Genomic DNA, 27,214 nt, shown 5'->3' on the forward strand with positions numbered 1-27,214 from the left:
TTGACAGCTTTAAGACTTCAACTCCCAGAATTCCTCCTCCAGTCATATTAGCTCAGGAATTCTGGGAGTTGAAGTCCACAAGTCTTAACCTTGCCAAATTTGAAGACCCTTGGCACAAGGAATAAGAGAAGTTTGGAGACTGGGTGAAGATTGTCCTATACCACTACATCCAGTGATGGCTTCATGAGGAGGGACCAGAGCACCATCTCCTTCAGAGCTGATAGAACAGACTTTTCTTAATGAGGCACTGACCACTGAATGGAACCAACCACATGTCACCTTCCTAGAGATCTTGATCAACCAGGAGGGACATGGATTTATTACACAGGGAGCCATCTTGAGAACAACTCTGAACTTTATATGACAATTGCCTAGAGCGGGGTGTCAAATTTGATTTCACTGAGGGCCACATCAGGGTTGTGCTTGACTTTGAGGGGGGGGCATGGCCAGGGTAGGTATGGCCAACTCAACGTCATTAGTATTGGGGGCACCTGTGGTTGCCTGAGCACTTTGCCAGTGAAAACAGGCTCCCGAGCTCCATTCCGGCTGCGATGGCCTCCTGCAACCCTCTGCCGGCGAAAAGGGAGCTCAGGAGGGCTGTACACGGCCCTCCCGAGATCCATTTTCACAGGCAGAGGCATTGCAGGTCAGCCCTTTGCTGCTTCCAGGGCGGTCTTGCAGGCCAGATCTAAGCATCCCATGGGCTGGATCCAGCCCCCGGGCCTTGAATTTGACACCCCTGGCCTAGAGTAGCCCCCATAGGGGCTTAATAGGGGCTTCCCTGGTCCTCCCACCCAACAGTAATTGGGTCAGCTGAAATAAGGGTGCTGCTGGCAATACGCAGAAGCAATGAGAGCAGAGAAATAATAACAAATGTCATACATAAATTCATGCATGTGTGTTATAGTATCAAATGGCTGTGCCTGGGCAACAGAGACGAAATGCACTCTGTTTCTGGCTGGGATCATTTTTATATGTCTGGGTACAGGCATATCAATTTCACTCTTTAAAAATAGTTTTCAGTATAGAGAAATATCCTTAAAATCATATATGAGCTGTGGTGGTGGAGTGGTTAAAGTGCAGTACTGCAGGCTACTTCTGCTGCCTGGTGGCTGCCTTCAATTTGGCAGTTTGAATCTCACCAGGCTCAAGGTTGACTCAGCCTTCCATCCTTCCAAGGTGGGTAAAATGAGGACCCAGATTGTTGACTCTGTAAGACTGCTTAGAGAGGGCCGTAAAGCACTGTAAAGTGGTATATAAGTCTAAGTGCTATTACTATATGTGGAGACATTTTGAACTCCCGTGAACTCCTGTTGGATTTGCACTTTCAAGGGGTTCACTGAAGCTATATCACTGATGAAGTTTCTTACGTGAGAAGCAAAATATCTTCTTCTTCCTCAAAATGGAAGAAAAAAACAGTCCAGTTGCCTTTTGAAAAAAAACATGTTTGAGACATTGTTCTTATGGTTGTAGCGCATATCCAACCTTGATTGATCTTAAAGCCAAGCAGTTCAAGATCAAATCTGTATTTTAATGGGAGTTCAGTAGGAAAACTTAGAGCTGTGGACTACAAAGGGAAGTTGAAAAAACATCCTGGAGGAACACAGTGGCAAAACTTCAGTATTATTGCCCGAGAAGACCTCATGGATATTTCCCTCAGGTCAAAAGTAGTTGAACACAATCCAAAGGTTTCCTTTACCCTTTCAGGCTGTTTTTAAAATAAAGGAATGTTTGACACACATATCCCCCCCATCAATTATGGGAAAAGTGACTAATCCTAGCATTTATGGGAAAATAAAAATATTTGAACATTCTGATTCAACTCTGTGTTGCCTTCTTTTGCAACATGGAAGCATTACAGCCTTGCTTTTAGACTAGCTTGAGTTCAAGAAGCTAATAACCCCCACTCAGATCAACATCCCTTCACTTTCTTGCATTTTCATCCTACAGCCACAGTGTATAGGTAGCCCTCAATTTACAATCATTCCTTTAGTGACAGTTCAAAGTTATAATGGCGCTGAAAACAGTGACATATGACTTTTTCACACGACTGTTGTAATATCACCACCACGTGATTAAAATTTGGATACTTGGCTACTGGCATGAATTTATGACAGTTGTAGAGTCCTGGGATCATGTGATCACCAACTCCTAACAATGGGGAAGCCAGATTCACATAACAACTGTGTTACTGACTTAAAGCTCCAGTGATTCACTTAACAACTGTGGAAAGAAAGGTAAAATGAGGAAAACTCACTTAAAAATTGCACTGATGATGTTACCTAGCTAGGGTAATGAAACGTCTGCAAGAAAACAAGCAAGTTCAGAGAGCACCAAGGAGCCCTCATTTAACAATTGTATTGCTTAGCAATGGGAATTTGGGCTCAATTGTGGTTGCAAGTTGAGGACTACCTGGATACTTTGGAAAAGAAGATGGTTGTTAGATTAGCAAAAAAATACTCACCAAGTGATTGGACATTGGAAATGCATACTTTGTCAAGTTCTCAAATATGGCTCTTCTCGTACGACCTTCAGGTCTATGAGCGAACCGAAGATTCCGTACATCCTACAGAATGTAAGGGGAAAAAATGAGGCCTTACCAAGAAGCCCATTAGCATACCATAATGATCAATTTGCCGAGAAATGACTTTACCAATTGCTGCCAAATCAGAAGTGGTATTCAGCAGGTTCTGACCAGTTCTGGAGAACCGGTAGTGGAAATTTTGAGTAGTTCGGAGAACCAGCAAATACCACCTCTGACTGGAGATTTTTGTTCTGACCCAGGCTTCATCAAACTTAATAAAACACAAACTGAATTTAAAAGTAAAACCTTTTTTAATGCAACACTGGGAATTACTTGCATTCCCAGCCAAAACTAATTAGACACAGTTCCTCCAGATAAGAGCATGCTTTTCAGTGCTGTAGAATGCTGCCAAGAAACAGAAGTCCAATTAAGGCTAACATAAACCAAACCAAAAACCCAGAAAAAAACCGATCAGAGTACAGAGCTTCACGAACGACTCGGAGATTACTGAACTGCTTTGCTTCCTGCAAAGCTCTTTGTCATTGAGGACTGACTTTTATCCCTTATGGGAGGGGCAATCATCTTCTAGCCTTATCCCGAGTCGCCCCTTCTGCTTCAGCTGCTCTCACCTTCTAGCAGCTCTGCGCACACGCGCACTGGGAACAGGCTCCCCTGGGTCCTCTGCTTCACTGCTGCCAGACTCCAAAGGCTCTGAAGGCAGCACCCCATTCTCAGATAGTCCTGCCCCATCTCTGCATCAGATGCAGGACCCTCGTCCGAGTCCTATCCAGCCCCCCTGACTGGTTCCCTTTTGTCCTCACTGTCTGATACCTCTGCCGTCTGCAACGGCTACCAGTGAACCACAACAATTTTATAGTATCCTTCCCTTGCACACCACCCACCAAGCCATGCCCACAGAACTGGTAGTAAAAAAAATTGAATCCCACCACTGTGCCAAATTCCTCTGTGTTATGCCATGGAGAGGAGGAAAATTACTTTGTAAGAGGCAAAACCACAAGACTATCACTTTGAACCGGGATTCTTCATCTGGTGTCCATGAAGTTTTCAAAGAAGCCACAAACTTGGATGGGAAAGAAGATATGACTTTTATTCCCCACTAACCTCTCATTGAAATTTAACTTTTCATTCGATCATGAATGTAGGCGACAATGGCCTCCAGACTCAAAAAAGGTTTAACTTCAATGAACCTCATCTAAAAATATTATACTTTAAAACGTAAAACCAGAATAGTCCATTCTTCAATTGAACAGGGGAATGGATTAAATGATCTTTGGAGTCATTTACAACACTTACATTTTATGATTATATGAATTTTCTGTCAGCATGCTTTACTGAAGTCTATTAAGACCGTTATAAGCCATAGCCATTACATTCTATGGATCATGAACTCAGTATCTTCCCATTCTTGATAAACCAGTTTACCTTGCACACAATTTCTAGGCCGTATGAATTTTCACCACGACTAGAAGCTCCTCCGATTTTCTCCACTCTGTTAATCACTCCAAGAGGGCCATCTAGAACAAATGGAGGGTTCTGCCGAAAATGGAAATTTATTAATAGAGCATCCAAACCAAAGAATTATTGTTAGACAGAGCTAACAGAGATAAGGATTTGATTTTTTGATACTTAGCCATGCAATAAGCTTACAAACACATTCAGAAAGCTGAGGATACCTTTAAGATTAATGCATTAGACACTATATAGATCCTTATTACCTTTATATTTCACCATTCCTCAGAGGAGTCAAAGTGTATTATATTGAATCTTTCATTTTACCACCAAAACAAGTTTCCCTGTGAAATATGGTGGTCTGAGAGAGAAAAACTGGCCAAAATCACTCATGAAATTTCCGCAACTAAGAGTGGATAAACTTGGATCTCCCCATGCCTAATCCAATACTAAATGGCTATTCAGCACAAAATATATTTCCCTTGTTATAGTCCTGTGATGGTGAACCTATGGCACGCATGCTGAAAGTGGCATGCAGAGTCATCTCTCCGGGCACGTCAGCCGTCTCCCGTTGCTCTTCTGGGTTCCGGTGCGCGCATGTGTGCCAGTCAGGTAGTCTTCACATGCGTGAGGGAGCCAGAAAGTAGAAGAGCACGTTCCGGCATGCATGCGCACACTGCAAATCAGAAGCTCAGCTCTTCCAATTTCTGGCACTCCCGCAGGTGCAAAGAACTGCTCTTCCAGTTTTCGATGCTCCCCCGTGCACACGTGCTCCCATTTCAGCACTCGGTGCTAAAAAGTTTCGCCAATGCTGTGTCCATTTCAACACATGATAATTGTCTATAAAAATACAAGCTATGAGAAAATGTAATTTTCAAAGTGGCTTTTTGTTCCATGCATGGTATAGAAACATGAATATTACAGCTTTGTTTTGCTTCTTCTTATGGCAGTCATAAATTTTGCCATCACTGTGCAAGAAATAACAAACTTGCTCTTTGGAGACTGAATCTAAAATGCTTTACACTCCTAATGAATATTTGAAGTTGATGAATATCCAGTACAAGCCCTGGTTCATTTAGCCTACATTTATCTACGCTGCTGGCAATGTCTCTCCAATGTTTTCACAGGTGAGTTTTTCTCTCCCCACTTTTCACTATATAGTTGTAAATGCTGATACCTCATATTGTTTCAATAGAATAATATTTATACAATATCAATTAAAAACAATTGATATTCTATTATTTAGTTAACTTAGGGCAGCGTTTCTTAAAGTATGGTCCTAGGATCCCTAGCAATCCCCAAGGCTCTCTCTGCAGTCCTCAAAATCAAAATTATTTGCCAACCTAACATTGAAAAATAACCCAATATTAAAATCTCACCAAAAAACCAGGAGAAAAGGTAGGGGCAAAGATTGTCCCAATGGTGCTTTTTTCAAAAGGCAACTGGACTTTCTTGGTTTTTTCCTTCTTCAGTTCTGAAAAAGCTTCTTGGATGAGAAGTGACACGTTTAAAAAAATAAATAAATGAAGTCCAGTTGCCTTTTGGAAAAAAGCACCTTTGGGGCAACCATAACCAAGATGATTGAGAATCTCTTTGGTAATTTTTAAAAATAGAAAGAGATTCTGAGATTTAAAAAAAAAATAAGAAACAATGACTAAGTGCAGTATTTCTCAACCTTGAAGATGGGTGGACTTCAACTCCCAGAATTTTCCAACCAGAATAGCTGGCTGGGGAATTCTGGGATTTGAAGTTCATCGACTTTTAAGTCACCAAGGTTGAGAAACGTTGAGTTAAGAGTACTGGAAATAAAGAGAAAGAAATATTCTACCAACATTAATTAAAATGTAGAATGTCGATAATACAAGCATAAAATTGCTTGATTTGTTCATGCAAAGTTCACTATAATGTTAGATAAAAAGAAATGCTGCATCTAAGTATGTGTTGAACAATAAAAAAATTTCAGTTCTGATTATTTCATGTTGAAGGCTATGTGGTGTAATCGCTTAACAAATAAGAATGTGAGATTTTTTTCAACTCCACTTCGAAAGGCAAAAGATTCCATCGTGGCATGTACTGAGCTGTGTCCTCCCTTCAAATAAGAGCTGAGTATCTATCAAAAACAAGAAAAAGTTTTTTTTAAAAAAGCAATTTATTAAGCCTTACCCTTTCCATGCTTTTAAAATACAGTCTATAATTTGTAACTGTCAAAGTTCCTCGAATACCTCCGGTAAATGGGCAGATATGAGTAACATCTTTTGCTAGGAAAGAAATTATAAAAATATTTAAAGTATTATAAATATTTCCATAGGGAACCACTGCCATAAGGTTTAAAATCTCTCTCTCCCCACCCCCTCCTGTTTTTCTAAGGTGAAAGAGTAATTCTGGATTTATGCCTTCTGACGAAGAAAACAAAAAGAATTTATTCTTACTACTTCTGCAGTCTTGTATGGAGAAATATGTGGGAGAATGACAAAGGATTTTAAACTTTGTGGCAGGAACAAATAAATATGGCCTAACGTGATTGTTTTATGGACAAATTTGAGAATGAGAGAGGCACACAGTTTGACATTATTTCCCCTGGAATCTCTGACAAAATGCTTAACCTTTAAACTTTCCCGCAAAGTTATTTTAATGAGCCCCATGCGCAGCTAGAAGCTGAATTCATATAAACAAAGACTTGAAGCCAAATATTTCCAGCAGGAATTCCTCTGACACACAGGCCCAGCCACTCCGTTTCATTTGCTTTAGCAGTTTTCTAGTCCTATCTTATCTCTACTATCTGCTATCACTCCTTAGGTTAACACATAATCAAAATTGGACACATTTATTTATGAGTGTTCTGGAGTCATGTGTTCACCTTTTTTTGTGACTTTCTGATAAGCAAAACCAATGGGAAAGCCAGATTCACTTAACAACCGTGATACTAACTTAACTGCAGTGATTCGCTTCTGTGCAACATTTGTGGCAAGGAAGGTTGTAAAGCGGAGCATAATTCACTGAAATGTTTCACTTAGCAACAGAAATCTTGGGTTCAATTGTGATTGTGAATCAAGGACTCCCTGTAATTTGGAAGAGGATAGATTTTAAGGAATATGAGTATGCCTGAATAAAATGTAAGCAACTATGTGGAGGGTTGGCCAGTATACACTGACACATCATTGGTATTTGGGCTTCTGTGTGTTAGCATTGAGGTATTTTGGTTCCTTCCACTGATATACACTGAAAGCAGATGCTAATATGTAAGTGTTGGTACTGTCTATTTGTCTGTCTGCCTACCTACCTACCACATCTGTCTGCCTGTCTACCTACCTCTGTGTCTGTCTACCTGTCTATCTACCCTTACCTACCTAACATATTTGTCTGTCTATTTATCTGTCTGTCTGTCTGCCTACCAACCAACCTACCTTGTCTGTCTCTCTGTCTATATACCGGTATCTATCTATCTATCTATCTATCTATCTATCTATCTATCTATCTATCTATCTATCTATCTATCTATCTACCTACCTACCTTGTCTGCCTCTCTGTTTATCTACTGGTATCTGTCTGTCTGTCTGTCTGTCTGTCTGTCTGTCTGTCTATCTATCTATCTATCTATCATCTATCTATCTATCATCTATCTATCATCTATCTATCTATCTATCTATCTATCTATCTATCTATCTATCTATCATCTATCTACCTATCTATTCTATCTACCTACCTCTCTACCTACCTACCAACCTACCTTCCTACCTATCATATCTACCTACCTACCTACCATGTCTGTCTGTCTACCTACCTACCATATCTGTCTCTATCTATTTATCTACCTATCTTAGATCTACCATGTCTGCCTGCCTGCCTACTGCCTTACCTACCATGCCTGCCTGCCTGCCAACCTATCTATCTATCTATCTATCTATCTATCTATCTATCTATCTATCTATCTATCTATCTATCTATCTATCTATCATCTATCTAATGATTCCTAAAGATCATGTGACTGTATGGATACTGCAACGGTCATAAATGTGAAAAACTGTCATAAAACTCTCTTTTCAGTGCTGCTGAAAAGTGCAGTCACTGAATGAATGGTTGTAAGTCAAGGACTACTATACTTGCTTTTTATTCAGGTACACAGGTAGTCCTTGATTTATAACAGTTCACTGAGTGACCGTTCAAAGTTACAATGGCACTAAAAAGTTATTTATGACCATTTTTCACACTTATGACCATTGCAGCATCCTTTGGCAACTGGCATGAACTTATGACGGTTGCAGTGTCCCGGGGTCATGTGATCACCTTTTGTGATCTTCTGACAAGCAAAGTCAATGGGAAACCCGATTCACATAACATCCATGTTACTAGCTTTAACGACTGCAATGAATCAGTTAACAACTGCAGCCAGGAAGCCCATAAAATGGGGCAAAAGTCACTTAATAGCTGTCTTGCTTAGCAATGGAGATTTGGAGCTCAATTGTGGTCATATGTTGAGGACTACTTGCGGTCAAATGGAGACTCTCCACAGCTCTTGCAATGTTTTTTTGGTGAGAAAATACAAACAGCTGCACTTACCCATGTCCTTAATAGTTTCTCCTGGTAGCAAAGGGGGCTCTTCCATTTCAGCTAATTTATTTGATTCTCTGAGTATCTAAAACACAAACACAATATCAGGTGCACTCACCTTCAATACTTAAAAGTTGAAACATTTGAAACTTACTTACCCCACGTATAAAAAATTACATGGAAAAAAAACAGCAAGCCCAAGCAACAATGCCTGGCACCCATATTTGTCACCTGCACTCAGCTTTAACCTACCTGATTCACAGCTTCTAGGAAAATCTACAAGGGGTCTCCCATTTTGTTTTTCTGAGGTAATGCCAAAGGGATGAAATTGCTTGTCTTCACCAAACCTGACCACCTCCTACTTTGTTAGGCTCCAGTAAATTATTTTAAAAAGGGGTGTTAATAGCCCTTTAGTACATAAATGATGCCACCTTTTTAATAGCTTTTGATGATACATAATTGTGTAATTTTATCTGTGATTTAGTTATTGTTACATTATGTAAATTATGTATACTGTGGAGAATGTAAGTAGCCAAGATTGACTGGTAAAAAAAAATCTAATCAATGAATCAAATCCTATATTATATTTGAATACTGCAATGAATCAATTAACTATATTTTTAAATAAATATTGTGGTAAGAAGATAGGAACATTTATTCTTACAAAACTAAGGAAAGCCTTCCTGAGGAGGATCAGACAATTGTTGGGAACAGGAAAAAAAAAAAAAGAATAATTTAGACAGTCTTGAAGGTTTGGGTTTTTTGTTTTTTTTTTGAGTTTTGGTGTTTGTTTGTTTTTGCCCTGAAATAGAAAAAAGATATTTGTAGTCTTGCTCCTGTTTTTAAAAGTAATAGATAAAAGCATCCTATTTACATCTGCATGAGATCATATTAATCATATACAGGATTCCTGCAAATCCCTACAGAAAATTTCTGTAGTTTTGCACACCAGCTAAAATAATTTGTAATAAAATGCCTTTATTTTGTGTGTGTTTGATGATTAAGGAAATAGATAGGTGAATAACTGAGTTGGGAATGACTGAATCCATTAAAAAAAAACCCCACCACTCATCCTATAGAAAAAGCATTCATCAAAATCTTGACATGAAGGAGAAATAAAGTAGAAAACCTATAAGCTGACAGGACATTTTATAATGATTCAAATAGAAAAATTGTCAAGTAGGATACTAGGTAGAGAACAAATGCCTTCTTGAAATAGCATTTAAAAACAAAACAAAACAGTTCTCTGTCATATCCAGGCAAGAGCAGAGGGATAAATTTACACCTTGACAGAGGCTTTACCTGGCATAAAAGAAATAAGGAATTTTCTCTTCCAAACGGAAGGGAAAGAGCAGCTTATGGCTCTGCCCAAAGGTTGTCATCACAGCTTTACCCATGGCAGTGTCCCTCTCCCCCAAATGCTAAGTAGAGCCCCTATCTCTCCATCCCCTGGTTCCCCGTCCTTCTTTTGGCAAAAGCCTTCCCCCCCCTCACAAACGAGGTCATAAAGAAGGTGATGATCTTCTTTTAATGACCCCATAATCCCTTGCAGGGTGGAGTGTGGGCAACTGAACGGAACTGAATGTTTACTGGCCGGATGCGCTTCCTGTTGCCAGTGCGGTGTTTTGTTCAGCAGATATATTCTCACTGTGCCCAGAGAGAGAGAAATATCTGCCTCTACCTAGGAGTGAACTCACAGCTTCCTGATTGTGAGGCAAGAGCTCCACCTCTAGGCCAACGCACCACTCATAATAAAGAAGGTGATGCTCTCCAAAAAATACATTTCTGCCCTTAATCCAACGAGTTCCCTGTTTTCCCTTATTCGGCCCATTTGGGTATCTGTCTCAGTTGTTCTGCTCTTCTGAATCCTCGCCTTCCCCATCCTTTGCATGTTTTGGGCGTACCAGAGGATGCTTATGCAAAGAGGGATTCTGTAACAATCCAAGTCCTGCCCATTTTTATATTCAGCATGTAAAAAAAGGCAACGGGTTTCAAACGTGTGGCTGTGGCTGCAACTCAACTATTTTTGACCCCAACCCCATTGGAGGCTCCTGACTGAAAATTTCTTTACTCAGAAGAAATGAGCTTACTGCTGAGTAGCAAAGACACTATAACACCATTAGACATCTGCTTGTTTAATCATGGGGATTAAAACCTCACGACTGTATTCTCATTACCTTAAACCACAGGCTTCAATTCCCTGTTAAGCCCCTTTCCTTCCATGAGAACAGGTTTCTTCTACATCAGTTCTTAGTTTATCACAGTTTGTCAGGGTGTCTTGATTTGATGTCCTCAAATGTGGCAGTAAGCCATATTTGCACTGTGTGCATGATGAGCCATCACAGCAGTCTGGTTTTAATAAATTAAGCTATAAATCATGGTTTACAAATCACAATGGCTGGTTTCATATGTCATGTAAGCCCCAAATCCATCAAAGCACAATAGCAAAATACATAACTTTTAGGTGCCATCATTTACTGAAATTACGATAATTAGTCAGCTGGGTTATCAGAGTGCCACTTGATGTGTCCAGTTGTAGTTTGCCCAAATAAAACCTAAAACTTTCCAAAACACTCTTTCCAGCTGTATGGAAAGGAGATAAGGCAAGGGTTTGATACTGAAGATCAATGTGGCTTCTGTAAAATAACAAACCTTTTCAACGTGGTTTGTTTAACCACAGTTTGCTAAAGAAGCTATGATAGCCTGGGTTTGTACAACATGGTAAGCCATAGAGCACATTTTATGAAGTAAAATTCCTAGGTTCTATACAATAGTACAATAGGCTGGAATCAAATACAGGTAGTCCTTGACTTAAAACCATTTATTTAGCCCCGTTGAAAGTTATGAAGGCACTGAAAAATTGACTTATGATCGGTCCTCCCACTTAGGACCATCACAACATCCCTGTGGTAATGTAATCAAAATTAAGACACTTGGCAGCTGGTGTGCATTTATGATGGCTGCAGCATCCTGGGGTATGTGATTCCCATGTGCAACTTTCCCAACCAGTTTTGGACATAGGGAAATTTGGATTCACTTAACAACTATGTGATCCACTTAACTGCAGTGATTTGCTTAAGAACTGTGGCAAAAAAGGTCATAAAGTTGACCCAACACAATTAACAACTGCCTTGCTTAGAAACACAAATTCTGGTCCCGATTGTGATCATACGTTGAGGACTATTGTAGAGGATATGATGTTTTACTATGTTGAGTGCAACCATTTGCTCTCTGTTGAAGTACAGCATGTATAGATATAAAATGAAGACTTGCTAGACAGAATCAATTGTCCAGTGATTTTCATGAACCAATTTTGTTATCATCTTTCGCCAAGCTATTTCCAGTTTGCTCAGTTTGGACAAAAAAAATCACCTTTAGGAATCAGCTTAATTTTTAAAACAATCTTTTCTTCTTTTTAAAATTCAAATCATACTTTGCATCCAACTACACTTTACCACTTAACAAAATGCATCAGATCAAAAAGAGAAACTGAATTTTTGGAGCAGTGAAGTAGACTGCTACTTCCTTTACTTGCTACAAAGACCATTGAGAAAAATCATTGCAGACTTTACTATTTCAACATCTTTTAAAAAAAAAAAACATTTGCTGATTATTTAGTGATGATCGTTTTACTGATGAACCTATGGGTAAATTATGAGTTACGGTTAAATTAAATTAGGGGTGAGTTATCTCAGCATCTCTAAAAGAGGAAAGAGGAATTCATTTCTGTATGGATTCCAAGAAAAACTGCAGGCATTTGGCAAAAATGTTTGTCATATGATGATAGAAGAACAAGACTTGCTAGACAGAATCAATTGTCCAATGATTCTTATGAACCAACTTCGTATTGTCTTTCCCCATGCTATTTCCAAATCTTCAATTTCTCCTTTGGGCACTTTGCAATAGGAAGACTGAAAATCGTAGCTAAGTCACAATAAGAATGAACACAACAGCCTTGAAGAGGAAATAATGGATCTCTGCTCAAAAGGTCACTCCAAGGCCACCAGCTTGTACCCTTCAAATCTGGTTCTTCTCAAATGACAACCAGAGATAATTGCAGGAGAGCATTTTTGTTTCAAGATGGGCACCTATGCAAATACTCAGGGACCTTGACTAATTCTGAGATAATTTTTTTTTCTATGCCTGCCTTTTGAAATACCAACCAGACACTTCTATTTTTCCTTGTCTCAGAGACAAAAGATTGAGCGAGGCTGGCTTTCCCCTGATCTAATGTGCACTAAATTTAAATTTTTCCTTGATCTAATTTGCACTAAATCAATAGACTGTAACCTGGTCTTTGACAAGTCTATGACGAGAGAGCTATAAAAAGAAGACAGAGGAAGGACAAAACTAAAAGAAGATCTTGCTAAATAAGCTAAATTCTTTTGCATCGGGAGGCAACTGGTGAATGGCAAGGAGGAGGAAAGGAACCGGAGGGTTTATGAGCTTGGATATCTTTTTTTTTTTTTTTTAATCAAAGGCAAAGAAGATTGTATGAAGCCAGCTTGCCAGCTTCAGGGGTGCTGATGCAAGTAGAAATTCCTGCATGCCCTTCACGCTTTCAGGGATATTTACCAAAATAGCCAAAAAAGAGAGAAATTCCTGCAATTTCTGGTGTAGGTTTTTGTTGTGCTGTTTTTAAAACATTTATTTCTGTAAAAACTCATGCTATCATTTTTAATCCAGATGTTAAAACATATTCAATGTAATTAAAAAAAACCACACACAAACACATTCTAAAACCCAGTCAAGATAAAATGAAAAAAAAAATTGTTTTAAAGTAATCAATGGCCATGAGTAACAGTAAAACATTTTCTATGTGAAAATGTGAGGTATCATAAGCATGTAGTTGTTTGGGAAAAAGACCATCTTATCATCAGTTTTAGTTTAGTTTAGTTTAGTTTAGTTTAGTTTAGTTTCTTGTCATTGCACCTCATACAATGAAATCAAACACCATCTTCAGTGCACATCATGACCATGAAAATAAACACAAACACACATCCTTCACCCTCCACACATTGAATTGAAAACTCCCGACACTGCACCAACACTGCACTATACAGTAGAATTCAATAGAGTTACTGCCCTGGGATAGAAGCTGTTTTTTAGCCTATTTGTCCTTGTTTTTATTATTCTGTACCGTCTGCCAGATGGTAATAGTTCAAAACAGTGGTCGCTAACCGGTGGGCCGCGACCCACTGGTGGGCCGTGAGAAAATTTTGGTGGGCCGCAGAGAAATCTCACCCCCAGAGCAATTAATCCAGGCTGTGCAGAAACACAAGGCTGCGCCGCCCACATGGCTCGCAGGAACCCTCCCTAGCCACTCACTCCTTACCCGGCAAACTTGCCTGCTAAATTGCTATTTTTCCTTTTTCCGACCATCAGGTGTTCTGCTGTGCTGGGAGATTTAATTAACTAGGAAGCAGGAAATGGTTGGATTTCTTGCTTTCTAGCTAGTCTTTAGATCTTCGGCTCTGCTTTTAAGCACAGCCGAACCTCCCTTAGGACTGAAGTTTTGCTTGCAAGCAAATTCAGTGCAGACTCATGGCAAGCAAATTTGAGAGACTGAGCTAGACGGTGGCAGATAGATAGATCATTGAATGATTCTGTGAGCAACTCAATCTGCCTGCCTGCTTTGCCAGATTTTGGGTAAAAGTAGCTCTTTTTTCATAAAAAAAATCAATATTTATATAAATATTTATAATATTTACATACAAGCCATGCCTAGCCACACCCAAGCCACACCTACAAATTAGGCCATGCCCACAGAACCAGTTAGTGGTCCCTGGGATTTAAAATTATGAGTTTGGTGGGCCCCGAGGTCCAAAAGGTTGGCGACCCTGGTTCAAAAGACCATCTCATCATCAGAAACAAACGTTAATGTCTAAGGTTCAAAAATCCAGATGACCCCTAGTTGGCAGCAAAGATCCTGAACAAGTCAAACTGTTCAAAGTTAGCTGAACAATGCCAACAAATTGAGGGCAAACCAGTAAACCACATTCATCGGTCAGCAACTGGACATCAAATGTTTTCCATAAAAACTTAAGTTCCCTCAAATGGCCACTCCTTTTTCCTCCCTTTGAACTTGTCCCTTGACTACTTACTCTTCGGAATGAGAGAGGGAGAAAACCTAATCTTAGAGCAGATGCATGAGATTCTTCCTATAAGGAGCAACAGCTTCCTAATCGATTTCTGGAATTCTAGAAGCAGCCCATAGCTCACAGGTTTCTACCTTGACAAGGTCAAGATCTTCTGAAGAACCCTCAAGAAACAATGTACATTTCACAACAAGTCAACATTTAAAACCCAGTCTCACCATTACCAGGACTAGAATTCATGCTCTCCTATCTATCATCTATCTACATCTATCTGAAAAAGAGAATGGCAAATTTTACTTATTTGTGGAAAGAACTTATATGGAAGTTGAACCACATCAATTGCTAGTTATAAGCAACACAATAATTTTCAGTAAGAATATCTTGTATTGTAAATAAATATTTATTTCCACTATAGTAGCTTGCTTTCTTTTACCTTCAATCATAGGCCATAGAACATAAATGAGTTTTGCATGAAAATTACATCATATGATCTCAACATGAAACACACCAAAAGTCCAAAGCTAACAAAAGGATCAGCTGTTGGTTCAACTAATGTGGCATTCATTTCCTATTCCTAAGTGCCAGGTCAAAACGTAACAGGAAGTATTCATGGAAAAGCAGTTTATATTTTCCATTTTGGCTAAGTAACACTGAGGATGTGAACACAGTGAACAGTGACATAAACACATAATAATATCAGTTATAGCATAGGGCAGCATCTGGTGAATTTGGCAAACCTCCCTAAGGAGAAGCAGGATTGGACCTTGTTGGTACCTGGATGGAAAACTACTAGAAAAGTCCAGGACTGCACCCCAGAGAAAAGGCTAAACTACAAATTTGAAGAAGAAAAAATCATCCCAGAAAAAAAGGCAACAGGAACCCTTCTATAGGTTCTAAGATGGACGAATACATGTTGACCTCAACATGTATTTGACCATCAAAAAAAAACAAAAGCAAAGTAAAATAGAAATAGTCCTTGCACATTAAGGAAAAGGTATTAGGAAAGCAGTTTTCTCAATTTAGGTTGAATGCACTGAACACACTTCATTCAGTGGTGTATTTTATATGTACACATATGAGGGCTCTTTGGTGCTCTCTGAGCTTGCTTGTTTTTTTGCAGATGTTTCATTACCCTAACTAGGTAACATCATCAGTGCTAGCAAGGAGTGGGGTTTGCTGTCGGTTTATATTCTGGTGACTTGTCTGTCTGGGTGGGTGGGTACGATCTTGGTTGGGCTGTTTACTGATGGCTCTTTGGCAGTTCCTTGATTAGGGTATTGCTTACTTATTTGTTGGTCTGAAGTTAACCTTGGAGTTAATCTATGCCAGGGGTCCTCAAACTTGACAACTTTAAGACTTGTAGACTCCAGCCAGCTAGAATTCTGGGAGGTGAAATCCACAAGTCTTAAAGTTGCCAAGTTTGGGGACCTCTGATCTATGCTGATCTTATTGTTGGAGAGGTGCTGGGGTCCCCTTTTGGGTTGGCTGATTGTCTCTGTACAGCCTATAGATGTAGTTAATGTCTATATGACTATTGATGGCTGATTTGTCAGAGTGCCAGGCTTCTAGAAATTCCCTGTCATTTTTGGGCTTGGACTGGTCTAGGATTGTCTCACACACACATATAAACATTTAAATATTTTGTTCCCACCCAATTTAATTGTACATAGTACACCTTATTCATCCCATGCCTCTGCTAAGGTGTTCATCAACTCCATTGCTTACCCTCAAATCAGGAGAAAAGTTCTCAGTAGAGGTGGAGATAGAATCCGATGAGATGACTGAAGCTGATTTGGTATGTGCTGAATGATCCGAATGAGAGGTAGAAGCACTAGAAAACAAGGGTGAGAAAAAGAAGAAAAATCTAGAAACAACGGTTTGATTTTGTAGAGTTCCATAGACCAAAAAAAAAATTGCTTTATCTTCTTATCTTACCAGTCCCAGGAGCAAGCGTAGAGCTTTCACCTGAAGATAGGGAGAAGTTCTCCTCAAAATGCCATCCGTTGGATAGCAATAGCAGTAGCATTTAGGCTTATATACTGGGAAGTTTCCAATGTAGAAGTGTTATGTGCATATCCCAAAGGTGCTTTTTCAAGAGGCAGCTGGACTTTCTTCTTTTTCTTTGAAGATATTTCGCTTCTCATCCAAGATATTTCGCTTCTCATCCATTCTTAGTTCTGTCCCTCTGTAGAAGCTTCTTGGATGAGAAGTGAAACATCTTCAAAGAAAAATCAGAAAGTCCAGTTGCTTCTTGAAAAAAAGCACCTTTGGGACAACCATGGCCTGGAAGACTGAGAATCTCCATAAACATTATTTGCATATTTCCCACATAGTCTGGGTCCTAGATGCAATTATGATACTCTTAAACAAAAAAACAACAACCCCTCAGTTGAACTATTGTATTCAAGCACACTAAATTAATTAGTCTCTTATAAGCACAGCCCAACCTATAGTGAACTTCTTGTAGCAGTATCAGAATAGATTAGCTGATGGTCTTTGAGGTTCTGTCTAAATCTAAACATTCAACTCTTCCATATCTTTGCTTATCAGGGGAGAAAGTGAACCTTCAGGTGTTGCTGAACCACAGTTAGCAGAATCCCTCCTTACTCCCACCATGGGGGTATTGGACCGTCATAAGTGTGAAAAACCATCATAAGTCACTTTTTTCAGTGTCATTAAACCAATGGTGGGATTCAAATTTTTTTACTACCAGTTCTGTGGGTGTGGCATGGTGGGCGTGGCAGGAGAAGGATACTGTAAAATCTCCATTCCCACCCTACTCCTGGGGAAAGGTTACTGCAAAATCCCCATTCACTCCCCACCCCACTAACCTGCTTTCCAGCTCCGTTCTCCTGTGCAGGGCAACAAAAGAAGACCCAGCCGATCAGCTGGGACTTGATGGGAGGCAGAGAATAGATGGGGGCGGGGCCAGTCAGAGGTGGTATTTGCCGGTTTTCCAAACTACTCAAAATTTCCACTATCTTCTCCAGAACTGGTCATAACCTGCTGAATACCATCTCTGCATTAAACGGTCAGTAAATGAACAGTTGTAAGTTGAGGACTAACTGTATTTCCATCGAGTGAGCTTTTTCTAACAACAACCACATTTTTTTAAAAAAAATGGAAACCTATGGATTTTTTTTGCTGAAATAAGAGAAAAATGAATTGAATTCTGGATTGGAAGATTTAGAAAGATGAGCATTAAAGGACAGTGATTTGCAAAATATTTAAGAAGCAGAGGGGACAATAATATTGTAACAATCTATTGAAAAAAGAAGTCAGAAGTATATATTTATAATACTTAACTTTAGGGAGGTGGCTGTACATTTTCGGTTTTCTTTTTCTTTCTTTTGACTTGTCTTTTATTGTACGAAAATTCTTAATGCATTTAAATTTTTAAAAATTCATTTTATGCTGGCCATTGTCATACAATAGTCTGCAGTATTCCAAGCATTGCTCATATATGATTGGCTGTTCTTGTTGTTTTTAACATTGATGGCTGGGAAGAAGTGCCTAAGTTAAAAGTCAGTCTGCTTGGTAAACAAAGCTTTGATTGTTGCCCTCCCAGAACTAACCAGTCATTGAAATTCAACACATGCTTCCTATGGAATAACCTTTGGTTGCGATTGAATCATGCTATTCATGAGTCAGAAAGAGCATAAACCCAGCCCCTTGGTACTGACTATAGAATTATATTCCCCTTAAAAAACCCTCCTTTTCTTACAACATTGAGGAAAAAGACATTGTACTACCAAAATCTGATTAGAACTTTAACTTGAAGAAATATTTACACATAATAGAAGTTTAACTAAATTTAAGCAAGAATGCCTTCCCTGCATATTATAACAAATGCAGCAAGGCAAATACAAAAAAGCTAGAATAAGGTTTCTAAAGTTTGTGTTCATAAACACTATAAATCAGTTGGACTACAGTGAAGTGGGGTAGTCACAATCCAGATACTTATCTATGCTATTTTTAGTAGTTATTTCCCCCCCCCCCCCTATTTTAACTTGTTTTTCCTGTTTTCTTCTTTTTTTAGCATTTATAAATAACACAAAGGATATTTTGGCTGCAACTATTACATGCCTTTTAGGCCACAAACAATGCACTTGTCTCAGTATGATTAATCTTTGATTAAGGTTATATTGAGCATTAATTGTTGTGTTTTCAAAAAGACAAAGGAAGCATGTTTCTGTATCATATGGAATTGACAATATGCTTGAATTTATAGGTGGGAACATAAGACTCCTTAAGTGGATCTGGTACTTTTTTCCCTCCTTTTAAAATGAAAAGGCAGAGATTTTGGCAGAGCAGAGGACAGAAAAAATATTTAATCTTTTTCTTGCCAGCTGAATGTGTAAAATTGCCTGCTTTCTTGACCGGAGTTTTAGAATGTCTACCGTTTCCTATCTCTATATTTCTTTCTTTTCTTCTTCTTTTGGCTGGTTTTATATCATGAAAAATCACTTAGAGAAAAAAAACACACCAATTTTTCCGAAGATATTTCCAATTATTAGTTCTTAGTGCTACCACCTGGGGAGCAGCGATCATACAGGTTTTAAAGCAGGGGATCTTCAAACTTGTGGACTTCAACTCCCAGAATTCCTCCTCCAGTCATGTTAGCTCGGGAATTCTGGGAGTTGAAGTTCACAAGTCTTAAACTTTTCAAGTTTGAAGACCTTTGTTTTAAAATGCTGGTTTAAGCTTTTAAACGTAAATGACTTAATTTCTGGTTACTTGAATGCCTGCCTCTCTTTTGGGGAGGAATAAAATCTGTAGAAGAGATTGAAGGAGAGGACTTTTCGGTTGGCATTCTCTTAAGAGGTCCCTCGCTTTCTTTGTTAAAACCTCAGCTTTTTAACCAGGTACTCAGAGTTTATTTTTCAATGGTGCAAAGATGTGCTTGTATATTGCAATGATTAGTTTCACCTGATCTGGTTCTAGCTCTCTTTGGATTATGAGTTGACTTGATCAACTTGTATGATTGAAAAGGCAGAAGCACACAATCCAAACAAATAGACGTATTCCATTGTTTCCCCCTTTTCTCTGTATTTTCTATGTTAAGCAAGATAATAGATAGTAATTTTCAACAGTCATTAAATGAACTGTTGTAAGTTGAGGACTATCTGTAATTAGGTATCTGTAATTAGAACCACATTGGCGCAGTGCAGAGGTGGTATTCAGCAGTTTCTGATCAGCTCTGGAGAACCGGTAGTGGAAATTTTGAGTAGTTCAGAGAACCGGCAAATACCACCTCTGACTGGAGATTTTACAGTATTCTTCCCCTGCCATGCCCACCAAGCCATGCCCACAGAACCGGTAGTAAAAAAAAATTGAATCCCACCACTGGCGCAGTGGTTAGAGTGCACTACTGCAGGCTACTTCTACTGACTGCCAGCTGCCTGCAATTCAAAAGTTCGAATCTCACCAGGATCAAGGTTGACTCAACCTTCCATCCTTCCGAGGTGGGTAACATGAGGACCCAGATTGTTGCGGGCAATAGGCTGACTCTGTAAACCGCATAGAGAGGGCTGTGAAGCACTATAAAGCAGTATATAAGTCTAAGTGCTATTGCGATCTCATTGAAAAGCTCAGAGTAGAAGGCAAGTTTCTAAGGCTAAGCATTGAGATGCTTGGATAGGGAACATCTTGGATCAAATCTTCATTATAGAACACCATGCTCTGTCCCAAAATAGAAATACAGGTGGTTCATTTTCTGTGCATCCTACACATCGCATTAAAATATGCCCTGAGTCCTCTTGCTGACATACACCCAATCTACACCTTTGTGACTGCTGTTGTTTTCCTTCTTGAGAAACAACGACCTATCTACCTACTAACCAATCTACCTGCCTAACTTTGAACCCTCTCTAAACTCAAGGACTACCTCTACTAGATGTGATTAAGTGTACAGGTAGTCCTCGACTTACCGTTAACGTGAGAAATTTGTTAAGTGAGTTTGCTCCATTTCACGACTTCTCTTGCCATGTTTGTTAAGTGAACCATCACAGTTCTCAAATTAGTAACACGGTTGTTAAGTGAATCTGGTTTCAACCATTGACCTTGCTTGTCAGAAGGGCGCAAAAGGGGATCAACATTGACTCCGGGATGCTGCAACCGTCATAAATATGAGTCAGTTGTCAAACATCCCAATGTAAGTCACGTGACCATAGAATCTAGATAAGTGTGGAAAATGACCCCAAGTCACTTTTTTCAGCCCTGTTGTAACTTTGAACAGAGTTGTAAATTGAGGACTACCTGTATTCAGGTTTTAGAGATTGATTACATTCCAGGACTGAAAGAAATACTTCAACAAAACTGCTAGAGATGGTTAGAGCGGAGTTTCTCAACCATTGCAACTTTAAGATGTGTGGACTTCAACTCCCAGAATTTATAGCTGACTGGGAAATTCTGGGAATCGAAGTCCACACTTCTTAAAGTTCCCAAGGTTAAGAAATACTGTGTTAGAGTAAGGCAGAGAAGTCATCGCAACAATGCAACTGAAGAACTAGATGAAACAAGGTGTGTTACAGTAAATGCAAATGGCACTATGGAACAGAACAGAATGAAACCAAAGAACATTTAATCCATGATTGGCAGCCATTCACCTTCTCCAGAAAGTGACTTTTCCATTCAGATATATTTATGCAAGTTGTTTTGTACTAGAAATGGGTCAAAGCCACATCTGTCCTTTAGTAGGTCTAGATTCCCATCTTCTCACCTTATAGAAAAGTGGGGCACAAGGCTGTTGCCTCCAGCAAGTTGTTCACAGCACAAAAGTGCTGTTAGAAGGCCCACTCATCAAATTATGTTTTTTTTTAAAAAAAAATCAATTTTCCATTCCACACTCCAAGCATAAATTGCTTACATCAGATTTCACTTTCTTTGAAATAAGTGCTTTTCTAAGCAACAATTCTGAAGTTGATATCTGGGGTGGAGGGTTTTTTTTTTGACTTCTCAATCAAGCCTACTAACCAGATGCTTAGTTCTGTTTGGTATCACCAAAAGTTGGGAATCTCTCTCTCTCTCTCTCTCCCCGCCCCCATCTATCATCTGTCTGTCTATCCATCCATCCACCTAGCTATCTAGCATTCTAGATATCATCTAGATATCTATGTCCATCTGTCCATCCATCCACCCACCCACCCACCCACCTACCTACCTATCACTTACCTACCTACTTACCCTACCTGATTGCACATTGTTGAGGTAATTACCCGTTAGGAGAATGAGTGCATACAGGGAGACGTATTTGAGAGAAGTGTTTGAATAATACACACACAGAACACAGATACACTGTACAGTAAATGTAGGTTTTTACTTCCAGAAATGTTAAGCAAAGTCCAAAACAAGCAGTCCAAAGTCATTCACAGGTAAATCAGTCAGTTTTCATCCAGGGACAATCCAGTAACAAAGTCCAGTGTCAAAAACAGTTCAGTATCAGACTTACATCAAATCCAGGAATATCAGTCAATACAGGAACGGCAATACTCTCCAACAGAAGGAAAAAGAGATTCACCGAGACACATTCTCTTCTGAGACTAAGACTAGACAACCCAGGTTTCTGGCTCCATGTTATGGCCATTTGCAGAACCACACTCAATTACAGTTTTGCATTTTCTTAAAGTTACAGTTTTAAAATGTTTCTCCTGGTTTATATATTGTCCAACCCAAATAGCCGTTAGGTGACTTATATTCCTAACACACATAGCAAATGGTAGCCCCCAGCAGCCTTCAATAATGTCAAAAAAAGCTAAGCAGGGCCGGACCTGATTAGCATTTGGATGGTAGACCACAATCCCCAGGAATATACAATCCCCAGGAATATACACTAGATTGGGAAGCCGAGAAAACTCTCAAGATAGCAGCAACAAACCACTTCCATGTCAGGACCATATGGATGTGTCTATGAAATCAGCAGGAGTTGAGATTCGCTCTAGAAATCTTTCTTGTTTACTCAGATACATTCAGAATTCCCTGGTTCCAATTTGTGGCATCAAATCTAGGCATAGTGGGTACCATTACTGAGCATCATGTAATAAACTTTCAAGAAAAGCTGCTTTGACTGATAGATTCAACAATCCATATTTTCCAAATATTTCTTGGAGAATTCTTGGCCTTGATTGATCTCTAGAATACTGAATTAATTCACTATTTTTTTTTGCCAGCCTTACTCTGTAATAAACTCATGATCCATGTATATCTACGGACTTTACTGTTTTTTGTTCAAGATGTTATAGTATTGGATAACAATGATTAGCAAATAAAGGATAGCAATGAACTGAGTATACTATCCAGGAAATAGCCATGGCTACCTGATTTCTAAGCTAAGAGCTTTCCGTGCACATTATTTTGTGGTAGGACTTAATTGCAAAGTCATGGTCCTCAGTTAACTCCTGGGCTGCATTCACACAATGCACTCAATCACATCTTGTACAGATAGTCATTGAGTTTAGTGATTGTTCAAAATTACAATGGCACTGAAAAAAGTGACTTACAACTGGACCTTGGAGTTATGACCATTGCAGCATTCCCCATGATCATGGGATCAAAATTCAGTTGCACTTGGCAACTTGCATAAATTTTATGAAGGTTGCAGGATCCCGGGATCATTTGATCACAATTTGCAACCTTCCCAGCTGACTGGGAAAAGTTGGGTTCATTTAACAACTAAACAATTCATTGCACAACTGCAGTGATTCCCTTAACAACTGTGACAAAGAAAGTTGTAAAACTGGGTGTGGCTACTTTGTTACCATCTTGCTTAGCTACAGAAATTCTGGGCCCAAGGTGTGGCCATGAACTTGAGATCTACCTGTAAAGCAGATGCATTCACACATCCTACTGATTCCGGTTAGAGTTAACCTCCCTTGTTTTTTTGTGATTTAGTGAGTGCTGTAACCCCAACCTTTTTGGTGACAAGAATGTTTGGTGAGAAGACAGAAAACAAATTTAGCAACCAAGGAAATTTACCAGCATACTCCCCTGTAAATATGTTAGGGGGAAAACTTCCCACAGTGCCCATCTGGATAACACAAATTTTGGAAACTGTGCCAATCTTTCAACCTCTTTTATAACAGTGAAGCTACAGTCTATGGATATTCTCGGCCATCCAGGTCATGGTTATCCCAAAGGTGCTTTGTTTTTTGTCTTGAAGATGTTTCACTTCTCATCCAAGAAGCGAAACTGAAGAAGCTTCCCGGATGAGAAGCGAAACGTCTTCAAGGAAAAAAACAAAATCCAGTTGGTCTTTTGGAAAAAGCATCTTTGGGACAGCGAAGCTACAGGTTAAATTCAATCAAGGCTAAATCCCTTTTAGTGGATTTTCTACCTTCCTTGGCCAATGGGTTACAGCTAAAATTAGTGGTCAAGCCGGTGAAAGTTGCTCGGAAATAAATAACCTTGGTTGCTCCCAAGTAAGTGTGCAAAGCATGCTCACTTAAGCCTTCTGGAATAACGCCTCTTAAACCCACTAGGATGCAAACATCCAGAGGATCCGGCTGCAAGAAATCCTAACCCTGAGATTAGCCCTGGCTCTCAAATTGAAACATAGGTAGTCCTCGACTTTCAACAGTTCACTTAGTGACCGTTCAAAGTTACAACAGCACTGAAAAAAGTGACTTATGGCCATTTTTCACACTTATGACCATCATCAGGGATGCTTGACAACTGGTTCATATTTATGACAGCGGCGGTGTCCGTGTCCGTGTGTGTGTGTGTGTATATCATGTTGATCCCGTTTTGCGACCTTCTGACAAGCCACGGGGAAGCCAGGTTCACTTAACAACCGATGGTACTAATTTTAACCATGGCAGCGATTCCCTGAACAAAACGTGGCAGGAAAAAGGGCCAAAAAACTCAAACCCATTTTTTCACTCAGCGACATAAATGCTGGGCTCCATTATGGTCATAAGTCAAGGACTACCTGCACCAGCGTGGCTGCAGCCTACAACCAGAGAGGCGGTTGCAAAAGAAAGGGAATCAAAGCGTCCAACCTTTGCACCAGCTCTTCTTCCTTGCAGCTGGAAGAAAGAACATGCAGCCTTTCCAGATGTCGGGCCCTCCAATAAAAGCCGGATCAGACCCCACTCCCCCCGCCTTTTCCCCCATCATCAAACCACGAATCTAGGTCTAGCAGGAGCCCTGCTCTTCTCTCCATCCGCGTCGCCCTCCTCCTCCCACCACCCTCGCCTCCTTCGCTCTTTGCCCCGGGAGAGATGCGGTACCTGGAGAGGGAATCCGAGCTGGGCTGGCGGGTGGCCGGCTGAGCCGGCTTGGAGGCGAGGCTCTCGCAGCTGGAGCACTTCTCCATCTCGGATGCGGAGCGGCGGGGCCGGCGGAGGGGTCCCGCCGACGCGCTGGAGGTGTGGGTGGGGGGCAAAGAGAAGCCTGTCACAGCGTCGGGGAGCCGAGAGGGGCCGAGGAAGCTGCCATCTTTCGCCCACAGTGCAGCGCGCAGGGACGGGAGGCTGCGACGCGCCCGACGGTCCCTCCTCCAAGCCTTCGGGAGGCGGCTGCCCGCCGCCGCATCGCCAGAGAGCCCGGGAGAAGGGCCAGCGCCGGAGGCTGTCGCGGGGATGCTGGTCGGGAGCGCGCTGCCTTGAGGGCTTGGGCCGTCCGCCTGCCTCCCAGCTTCTTCTCGCTCTTAGGGAGCTGCCGGGATGCGCGCCACAGGCCGGGGCGCGCGCGGGGGTGGGTGTGCTTGGGAGTGGGTGGGTCGGGTTTGATTCCCTTCGCCCTGACGTAGCATCAACCGATCAATATTTATATGTAGAGAAAGATGATAGGTAGGTAGATAGGTCGATCGATCGATAGAATGTATATATACTATCTATCATCTATCAATCTATAGTCTGTCTGTCTGTCTGTCTATCTATCTATCTATCTATCTATCTATCTATCTATCTATCTATCTATCTATCTATCTATCTATCAATCTATCTATCTATCTATCTATCTATCTATCTATCTATCTGTCTGTCTGTCTGTCTGTCTGTCTGTCTATCTATCTATCTATCATCTATCTATCAATCTATCTATCTATCTATCTATCTATCTATCTATCTATCTATCTATCTATCTATCTATCTATCTATCTATCTATCTATCTATCAATTTATCTATCTATCTGTCTATCTATCTATCTATCTGTCTGTCTGTCTGTCTGTCTGTCTGTCTGTCTATCTGTCTACCTACCTACCTACCTACCTACCTACCTACCTATATCATGTATCTATCATCTATCTACATCTATTTAAAAAAGAGAATGGCAAGTTTTTCTTACGTGTGGAAAAGTTATATGGAGGCTGAACAACATCAATTGCTTGTTATAAACAACACATTAATTTTAAGTAAAAATTTCTTGTAAAGAATCTGTCTGTCTGTCGACCTACCTACCTACATTACATTACCTACATACTCAGGAATATGAGTATGCCTGAATAAAATATAAGTAACTGTGTGAAGGGTTGGCCAGTACACACTGACACATCATTGGTATTTGGACTTCTGTGTGTTAGCATTGAGGTATTTTGGTTCCTTCCACTGATATACACTAATAGCAGATGCTAATATGTAAGTATTGGTACTGTCTGTCTGTCTGTCTGCCTACCTCTGTGTCTGTCTACCTGTCTATCTACCTACTTAACTACCTACCTAGCATATTTGTCTGTCTATTTATCTCTGTCTATCTACCAGTATCTATCTATCTATACATCTATGTGAAAAAATAATGCAAATTTTATTTATTTGTGGAAAGAACGATCATAATTCACTTATTTCAGTGCTGTTGGAAGTTCGGTCACTACACAAATGGTTGTAAGTCGAGGAGTATTACCCAAAGTGCTGATGAGACATTTTCTCATTCATAGTTTGGTTTTTCTCTAAGCAGTACCGCACATCAAGTTTTCAAATTGGCACTGTTTTGATTAAAGAAAAAACACACAAGAATACCTTTACTTCTACTTGGAAAACACTTCTGGACTTTGTGCTTGAGGTGGAAAAAAATGAAATTTTGATTTTCAGTTTTACCGATTAGATAGATTTGTTGTTGTAGAAATGGCCAGTTTCTATTATTATGAAAAAGTAAAACGTTGAGGGTAGATGTTAATGCTTTATTATACTGCACCAAAGGAGTCGGAAGTCTATGTCTATTTTTCCCCCTTGCTTTCCCCCACTATCTATTTCCCTTTTTCCTTCCCTAATTTCCCTAATATTTACTTTTGTATTCTCTTTGTATGTCATATTATAAATTAATTAAATAAACTATATATATATATATATATATATATATATATATATATATATATATATATATATATATATATATATATATAATTTTCTTAAGTTTTCGCGGGTACTTACATGTATGGCATTCAGCTTTGTTCGGGTATTTTCCCACGTCATTGTAGTTGTTCTTTTAAAGTTGTAGCAACGTTTCAGCAGAATCTCATCTGCCATCATCAGGCTTCTGTATAGTGTATAGTGTATATATATATATATAGTTTTCAAATTGGCTAAATCTTGTATGAATGCACAGAATCTTCTCCAGATTCTGCTTTTTTTTTTTAAGCAG

General features: G+C 39.8%; 1 protein-coding gene across 1 annotated transcript in view; it reads right to left on the minus strand.

Annotated features, from left to right (window-relative positions):
• MTMR2 (myotubularin related protein 2) overlaps window positions 1-25,310 on the minus strand; it is a 41,158-nt gene extending 15,848 nt beyond the window's left edge. Inside the window, exons 1-6 of the mRNA XM_087966173.1 lie at window positions 24,867-25,310; window positions 16,366-16,471; window positions 8,552-8,627; window positions 6,158-6,252; window positions 3,968-4,078; window positions 2,465-2,566 (exon numbers count right to left, since the gene is read on the minus strand). Coding sequence (XP_087822299.1) covers window positions 2,465-2,566; window positions 3,968-4,078; window positions 6,158-6,252; window positions 8,552-8,627; window positions 16,366-16,471; window positions 24,867-24,952 — 576 coding nt within the window. The 5' untranslated portion in view covers window positions 24,953-25,310. The remainder of the gene's footprint in view (window positions 1-2,464; window positions 2,567-3,967; window positions 4,079-6,157; window positions 6,253-8,551; window positions 8,628-16,365; window positions 16,472-24,866) is intronic.
• Window positions 25,311-27,214: the final 1,904 nt, after the last annotated feature.

Source organism: Notechis scutatus, chromosome 5, assembly GCF_049901735.1.
Source record: "Notechis scutatus isolate UNSWTSFEM ecotype Mainland chromosome 5, rNotScu1.2, whole genome shotgun sequence".
Lineage (NCBI taxonomy): Eukaryota > Metazoa > Chordata > Lepidosauria > Squamata > Elapidae > Notechis > Notechis scutatus.